Here is an 8,605-nt window from a genome sequence, read left to right as displayed (position 1 = left end):
TACTATCTTCTTTCCCCCTCAGTGCAGGATGATGTATTTGAGTTTCCTGGGGTTGCTGCTGGACATCAGGACCTGGACAGCAGAGCCATCACACTGGTCACAGGCTCTTCCCGCAAGATCTCTGTGAGGTTACAGCGGGCCACCACCAGCCAGGCCACCCAGACTGAACCTGTTTGGTCGGAGGCTGGCTGGGGGGATTCAGGATCCCACACCTTCCCCAAAATGAAATCCAAGTTCCATGACAAAGCTGCAAAGGACAAAGGTTTTGCCAAGTGGGAAAACGAGAAGCCCAGGGTACAGGCTGGAGTGGATGTTGTTGATCGGGGCACCGAGTTTGAACCTGACCAGGATGAAGGCCAGGATGAGACCAGACAGGATGGTGAGGTCAGTGTTATGTAAAACAAATAAAACAAAATGAAGGAGGCTGAAGGTGCTGAGATGAGCATTAAGGGAGGAGGCCTTCTAGTGTTAAAAATAGGATATTTGCAAATCAAGATATGTCACTTTTGGCCTTTTTGTTGACTCTGGAAGGATGGTTTCTTTCCATTGTACCTCAGTTTCATCATATATAAAACTGAACTGAATTAAGTTCTAAAACCTAGTGAAGGTTGTCATGTTTTCATCCTGAAATTATGCTCCAGAAACCGATGACTATTGCATGTGTCTTACACTGTTGTGCTTTACAGATCTGCTTAGTTTTCCAAGCTAGAACGTGGTCCCAAACATACAGGAGACATTGGAAGCAAAAGATCTGCAGATAAAGAAGAATTGGAAACTCTAGACCCTACTAAATGAGGCTTTGATATCACCCCGCAGAAAGAAGTGGTGCAAATCAGTTAGAGAGAACTCAACCTTCTATAAACCAAGTTCTTCCCCTGCATAGGAATCATATACAAATCATTCAAAGCAAATGGGGATGCATATGGAATTTGTTAGTATATGCTGAAAATGGAAATTGATTCAAGATGGAGTTAGATAAATTCATTAGTGAAAAATCCATAGTGCTTTAAGAAAAAGAGTTTGGAGAAACTGGCATCATCCATTCATTCTATGATTTATTTCTTTATTTGAAAGGCAGAGTTATAGAGAAGCAGAGGCAGAGAGAGGTCTTCCATCCACTGGTTCACTTCCCAAATGACCACAATGGCCAGAGCTGGGCCAATTTGAAGCCAGGGGTTTCTTCTGGGTCTCCCATGCAGGAGCAGGGACTCGAGGACTTGGCTGGCATGTATTTCTAACCTCTGAAGCAGTGTCATGGAGGGCAGCCATCACTTCCCTGTTGAATCATTCTCATTAACAGACTGGGTTAGGCAGAGATTCTATTGGATCAGTCCAGTGTTCTTTACTCCCATGGGTAAAGTTCTTTACTCTCCATATTCTGTTCTTCAAGAGACCTAAGCATGCTGTCTTCATTTTTTTCCTTTGGATGAGAAAAACTTCAATGACCTTTAACCAAAATCCCTTTAGCTCCTTCCTCACTGAAGGTAATAAAGAGGCCACACATTATCTTCAGTCATATGAAGTTTCTTATAAGCTATTTTTCCTTTTCTTAAAATATTAACTTTTATTTTTAAAGATTTATTGTATTTATTTGAAAGGCAGAGTGACAGATAGTGAGAGACAGAGAGAAAGAGATCTTCATCTGCTGGTTCATCCAGTCCCATAATATTAACTTTTAAAAATAGCTTTGTTGAGACATAATTCATGTACCACAAAATCCATCCTTTAAAAGTGTAAAATTCAGTTTTTAGTATATTCAGCATTATGCAACCATTAGTATAATCTAATTTTAAAACATTTTCATCATTCCTAAATAAAGAAACTTTGTACCCAACTGCAGTCATTCTCCTCCACCTCCCTGTAGCCATGCGCAATTATTATACTTTCTGTCTCCATCGATTTGCAACACCAACTTTATATTTAACATTTCCCCTGCTATCTTGGAAAATCTATCAGTACCTAGCTCTCCCATATGTATTCGCCAAGCATAGCCCAAGCCAGAAATATAAAGGTGCATAAGAAAAAATTCATGATTTGGTGCCAGAATTCAATATCTTATGGCAAGGATTCTTAACGTGAGGTCTAAAAAATGAGTTCAGGGAGACTGATGTAAGGGCTTTATATTTTGTATAAAATTATGCATGGACATATGCTCATTTCAGAGGAGAGGAGAGGTTAATAGCATTGAACAGATTCTCAAAGGGATCTGTAATCCAAAAAAAGCAAAGAATAAATGTGCAAATTTTCTGGATAAAGCCTAGAATTGAGCTAATCACTGAGAGTACCAACTCAGCCTACAAAAGCTATTTCCATGAGCACTGTGGGTACCAGAAAGACAATTATACCAGGTCTCTGGAATGTAGGAGGCCCATCTCCTGGACTCTGAATTTGGAGGAGTACTTGCTTTTGTCATGAATTCACTTCTTGTAACCTATCGCATTTCAAGTGACTTAAACTGTGCTCCTGAGTTGGGAGAAATACACAGCCTGTTAGGAGTAGGACAATCCTTTATACAGGTGAGATTTCTTGATTATCAAATTCCATTAGGAAATGGAAATACAGATTTTTTTTCCTTTTAAAACTTTATTTTGTTCTTTGGAAAATAAGTCTTCACATTCAAATGTTCTTTTATGTTTTCAATTTTCTCATCTCACAGATCATAGGGATGGTTCACTGACCACCAGTATTTAATTTCATTTGTGCTCATTAATATAACATGCTCTTGTGTAAAATGCATTAATATAAATACATACTATGCAGTCTCTCAGCTGAATCCATAAAAAATGGGAAGACATTCCTTGTTTAGGAATAAACTAACAAGGAAAACGCATGATAAATTTATATCTAAGAGTTGAATATGTAGACAAAGGATTTTTTAAATTCAAGATTTTTTTCCTGTCAGGGAAGGCTAATTAAATAGCATTAGGAAAAATGATCTCCACATTAATTATTTAGCATCAGATGATGTCTATGAGTCCTATAATTTAAATTATAGAAGACAGTTGTCTTAGTTCATCTTCTGTTGCTATAACTGAAATACCACAGACTGGTTAATGTATAAAGATTAGAGGTTCATTTCACTCATGATTCTGAAGGCTGCGAAATGCAAGGCATTGGCTTCTGGTGAGGGCCCCGTATTGAATCATAATGTGGCAGAGGGGATCACATGGCAAGACAGCAAGCTACTAGCTCACATCTCTTTCTCTAAGAGGGAAACCTTTTAACAAGGAACATTTTGAGGGCTAATGTTTTGTGGAGCACTCTTTAGGAAACACTGTGCAGTACACCTCAATTGACTTTGTATGGGAGTCCTTAAGAGTTCCTGTGCTTGGTGGACTCCATGATCTTTTTATTCCCTCTAAATCCTGAGACTACAAGGTACTGGTCTTATGAGATGTTCCCTCAAATTCATCAAGACAACCATTTTCTGGAACACTCCTATTTTGTCCAGTGAGGCCCAGTCCCACAACAGGTTTTAATTTATATTGCAGGATGGCTGACGTCTGGCTGAGCAGACCAAGGGAAAAATAATGTTGGCTTTTGGGAGGAGCAACATGAAAGTCTCTGGAAGATACTCCAACTCAGGAAGTTATCTGGAAAGGTGTCTGGACACTCACTGCCTTGTGACACTGTGGTATCTCCATGACTGGACCATGGGACAGAGGACTGACCCCAACTATGAACTATTTATTTCCTTCCCCTGACCCTGGTTAGGTGTCATGAAGACTGGGTTATGTAGTCTGTAGTTTTCTCATGCATCTTTCTCTAGAGCCATTTATATACGGGTGAAATGAAAGCTTTTGTGCATGTACTTGATATTTGTTCTCTAAACTCAGACTTTGCTTTTGTGAGAATATTATTTTAATATTTTTATAAATGTGTGTGAGGGGGGTTGGTGTTTAACAAGGAGTTGCTTTAGAGGTCTTTTTGTGTGCTTTTTGGGTGGGACTAGGACTTCACCAGACTTCATCATTTCCTGAGGGACAAGGAAGCTCTTCAGATCCTGGATGGTTCTTAATAATGACCACTTACAAGGAGAAGCTGTTTATGTGGTTCCTACCATACAGTTGCTATGGTGTATAACAAATCACTCATGTACATATCACATAAGTCTTACTAATTCTGCATCAGAGGAAGCTATGACAAGCCATGAGAGCTCTTTTAGTATTTAGAACCATGGAGAAAACTAAGTATATTTGCCCTGTCTGGGTCCACTCATATTTTGTAAGATTCCTGAAATAGGAGCAGCAATTAAGAAATCAACTTAAATTTAGGGGAATCAAAATTTAGCAGAAAAACAAGCCATTGAATAAGCTGTGAGGCAAAATTCAAAGCAATTACCAAATTTTGAAAACCAAAATAATTTTAAGAATTAAAAATAAAAACCCTTTCAGCTGTGAAAGAGAACTCTTGTACTGTTTTGAAGAAACTGCCTTCCATAATTAATGTTAATTCAATGAAAATCATCACAAATAACCTTTGACTAACATTTCATTTAAATTGCATTCTATTACTATTTTAAATACCTTTCTTTGAATTCAAATAATGAGATGTTGATCTATTTATTACATGATTAGAGGAGAGAAAACTTGATTTAAAATGTTTAAAAGAGAGGTAGGATTATACCTTTTACTGAAGGGAAAGAGCTGATACCAAGTGAATAGCCACAGTTACACTAGTCCATAATTGGAGCTAAGTGTGGATATGTCATGTAAAACTGAATTCACTTCTACTTGGAGCACTGCTTCAGCTAAACCCTTATTATCCCTTTTCTCCTTGGAGGACAACTGAGGGCAGTTCTGCTTTGTTGAGTGTCTTTTGTGGGCAGATCCAAGGCTAAGCTGCACAAAGATAAGCAAGACTTGGCCCTTGGGAACAGAGAACACATGAGTGTGGAAGCAAGATAGTTCCAGTGATTGGATATATGGTTTCAAATTTTCTAGAATGTATTTATTGTTCCTAACAGATATAGAAGTTAGGAATACTAATTAAATGAAGCTCATAATTGAGGGAGTATGATTAAGGTAGATAATAAGAGAACTCAGCATTTGCAAATGCTGCAGTGGGCAAATAGCCATCTCTCACCCAACATTGTCTTCTTATTACAGGTTGAACAAGACTTGGCTCCCACATTCATGGAGATGTTTAAACCTCAAAGTCTTATGTTAACAGTTGATGGGTTAAGGATAGAGACTTGATCTAATTCTGGCATCTGAGAGTTGGGCCAGGTGGAGGTCTTTAGCTCATTGTAGGCTTGCCCTCAGAAGGTAGTTCTCATTAGGCAGTTGGACACACAGGCTGAGCATGCATCCTGTGTGTTGCTCTGCTTGCTGGCTGTCCATGTGGTTGTTCCTCCAGATACACTCAGCCATTGCCAGCCTCTAACAGATGCCCGACAACTGGGGTTGCTTGAGCTTTGACTATGAATCTCCAAACTATAAGCTGAAATAAACCTTCTTCCTTACTTAGTGGCTGTCTCAGATGTTTACACTAAAGTAACAAAAAGCTAATATACTACTCTTGCTCATAAATGTAAAGAAATACAGGATAACAGAATCCAAAATAGGAAATGAGAACTCAAGTACAGGAAATATTTCTTGTGTTTTAGAAGAGTTGAAAATTCAGGAAGAAACTTGTTAATAAATGTTCGTTTTCTTCTCAAATGAATTATTTTACTTGATATTCAGTTTGGATATTTTTGAGTTTTCATATATAGAAAGAGTATTGTCATGCCAGTCTTCCTGTGACAATACAAAAAATACAGACTTTTTGCTCTCTGAGCACTTCCATGGCAGCTGGCAAGAGCCAAAGGTGGCAAAAAGTGCATCCAGAGGAAGGTGGTTGGTCTGTTTTCTAAGAAACATTGGTCTGATGTGAAAGCACCTGGTATGTTGAACATAAGAAATACTGCTGAAAATAAGAAATATGTACAAGGACTCAAGGATTCAAAATTGCAGCTGATGATTTCAAGTGTCATGTGTTTAAGTGTGCCTTGCTGACCTGCAGAACGATGAAAAAGCATTTAGAAAAATCAAGCTAATTACTGAGGATGTTTGGGGCAAAAATAGCTTCCGTGGCATGGATATTACTTGTGTAAGACTAAATGTGTTTCATGGTCAAAAAATGGCAGACTGTGACTGAAGCCCATGTTGATGTCAAAACTACTGACAGTTATTTGCTTCATCTGTTCTGTGCTGGTTTTACTAAAAAAATGAAGAAAAAAGCAACAATCAGGTATGGAAGACATCTCACGCTCTGCACCAACAGGTACGCCAACTCCAGAAGGTGATGAAAATCACAACCTCAGGGTTGCCAACAAATGACTTGAAAGAAGTGATCAATAAACTGATCCTAGACAGCACTGGAAAAGACAGAGAAAAGGCTTGCCTATCTCTTTATCCTCTCATGATGTCTTGTTAGAAAAGTAAAAATGCTGAAGCAGCCCAGGTTTGAATTGGGTAGACTCATGGATCTTCATGGTGAAGGTAGTAGTTCTGGAAAAGCCACAGGGGATGTGACAGATGCTTAAGCTGTGTGAGTTGATGGATATGAACCACCAATCCAAGAGTCTGTTTAAAACTTAAGACTTTATTAGTGGCAAATAAAAAGCCCTATTCATGGAGGGGGGGGACCTATTTACCTATGTATGTAAACTATACCTGTGTGTCAGTGTATACACCTATATACATTACTTTGTTGAAGAGGAATTTGAGCAATAATGAAGCTGCTTTATAATTCTGATTATCTATACTTGCAACCAATGGTTTCCAATCTATCACTTACCCATAATCAGTAAAATAAACAAAATATGCAAGCCCATGATGGAGAAAAAGAACTATTATGGTTGGTTGCGCCAGACCTTCATTTTGTAGGTCTGATGTTCAGCGCTGCCTTTAAAGTGAAAAGCAGGGGTGGGTGTGTGTCCTACATAGATATTCTTAGGTTTGACTCCTGACTGTGGCTCCTGTCTCCAGCTTTCCACCTATGAAGATGGTGCAAGGCATCAACGGATGGTTGAAGTGTTTGGGTCCTTAAGCTTCTTTTCTTCATTTGAAAGAGATTTCACCACCATTATTAACTACCTTTATTAACTACCTAGACTGTTGTAAAGATCAGCACAGATAATATATGTAAAAGTACTCTGTAAAGAGCTTCTAAGTTAGTATTATTTTGAAATTAACCAGAGTTCTTTTCAAAACATATCTCAAGATTCCCAGATTTTCTATGTATTATATACTTTGGAGGCCCTAACTCCAGTATTTAACTAAATATTCTGTCAAAAATTATTTAAACAAGGTATAAATGAAAGAACTTTTCTTATTCTTGACATTAAGCATTTATAGGATTAGTTCTGCTTTTCTTCTAATTATTCTTCGCTTATTTGAAAATAGGTAGGTGAGATTAAGATCAAATGGGCCAACTAAGGTAATTTTAGAGAAAAATCCATGTGTTGGGTACATGTAAATAGGCCAAAACATAGGTAGGCTTAAAAGGCTAGTTTGAAAAAAAATTACCACAAGGAGACGAGGAAAGAAAAAAAAATGACTTTTAAAATAGAAAGTAGTCTGTAAAAAAATAAAATAAAAAGTATACCATTCATTTGATAGCCAAAATGTAGTTTAACACAATTGAAGGTAAGTATAGAAAACAACTTGGCATTTAAGGCTTATCAGGAAATAGCTTCCTCCTAGCTGCATTCAAATCCTGCTGGTTGAAGTGTAGAGTGTCTCAGATCTCAAACAAAAACACCTTATCTTTTTGAATGTTACCAGCAATCATGTTGGAATTCAGATCCTCTGAGAATTTAAGTAGCGTGTGCACTGTCCATAGGAGCATAAGGGAAGAGTCACATGGGGGCATTTCATAAGGCAAATGACCTGAATACTCTAAGAATAAAAACAGAAAGAAGAGGAGGTAGTTCTCCATCAAATGAGATCTAATGAAATGAAACAACCAAAAGTGATGTTATGAATCTTGATTGGAAACTATGTCAAAAATTAAATAAAGAGACATTTTGGGGAAATTGGGGGACGTTAAAATGTGGACTGCGTGTTCAATTAAATGATATCCTGAATGAATGTTAATTCACGTCAATGAGGTAATGATTTTATGGTCATGTGGGAGAAATGTCTTTCATTTTAGGAGATGCTTGCCAAGTAATTAGAGATGAAACATCAACATCTGCAACTTTCAAGTGGTCCAGCCAAAGAATATTTAGTGTGGAGAGGAAACAAATATGGCAAAATATTATAGACTATGGGTAAAAGGCAGTGGATATTCATTGTACTATTTTTTTTTAGCTTTTCTGAAGGTTTGTAGTTTACAAAAAGTTTGATGAGAAAAGGGATCATTATTACTTCTCTTATGAGAAATCATATAAAAAGCAACAACCAGGGGTGGGCATTTGGCCTAGCAGTAAAGATGCATTTAGGATGCCCACACCCTACATCAGAGTACCCAAATTCGATTTCTCGCTCTTGATTCCAGTTTCCAGCTGATGAAGAACCTGGATTTTTGCCACCTATACTGGAGACCCTCATTGGGTTCCCAGTTCCCTACTTTGGCCCCAGCCAATCACATCTACTGCAGGCCTTCAGGGAGTCAG

General features: G+C 37.9%; 1 protein-coding gene across 10 annotated transcripts in view; it reads left to right on the top strand.

Moving 5' to 3' along the window:
- The window catches only part of RASGRP3 (RAS guanyl releasing protein 3), a 136,826-nt gene extending 128,742 nt beyond the window's left edge, over nucleotides 1–8,084 (top strand). For all 10 annotated transcript variants that reach the window (XM_070069714.1, XM_008254554.4, XM_070069713.1 and 7 more), the window contains 2 exons: nucleotides 23–384; nucleotides 3,492–8,084. In XM_070069714.1, coding sequence (XP_069925815.1) covers nucleotides 23–384; nucleotides 3,492–3,500 — 371 coding nt within the window. In that variant the 3' untranslated portion in view covers nucleotides 3,501–8,084. The remainder of the gene's footprint in view (nucleotides 1–22; nucleotides 385–3,491) is intronic.
- The last annotated feature ends 521 nt before the right edge of the window (nucleotides 8,085–8,605 follow it).

The sequence above is a fragment of the Oryctolagus cuniculus genome, chromosome 2 (assembly GCF_964237555.1).
Source record: "Oryctolagus cuniculus chromosome 2, mOryCun1.1, whole genome shotgun sequence".
Lineage (NCBI taxonomy): Eukaryota > Metazoa > Chordata > Mammalia > Lagomorpha > Leporidae > Oryctolagus > Oryctolagus cuniculus.
The sequence above is the reverse complement of the archived record's forward strand: the minus strand, read 5'-3'. Positions and strand labels throughout refer to the sequence as shown.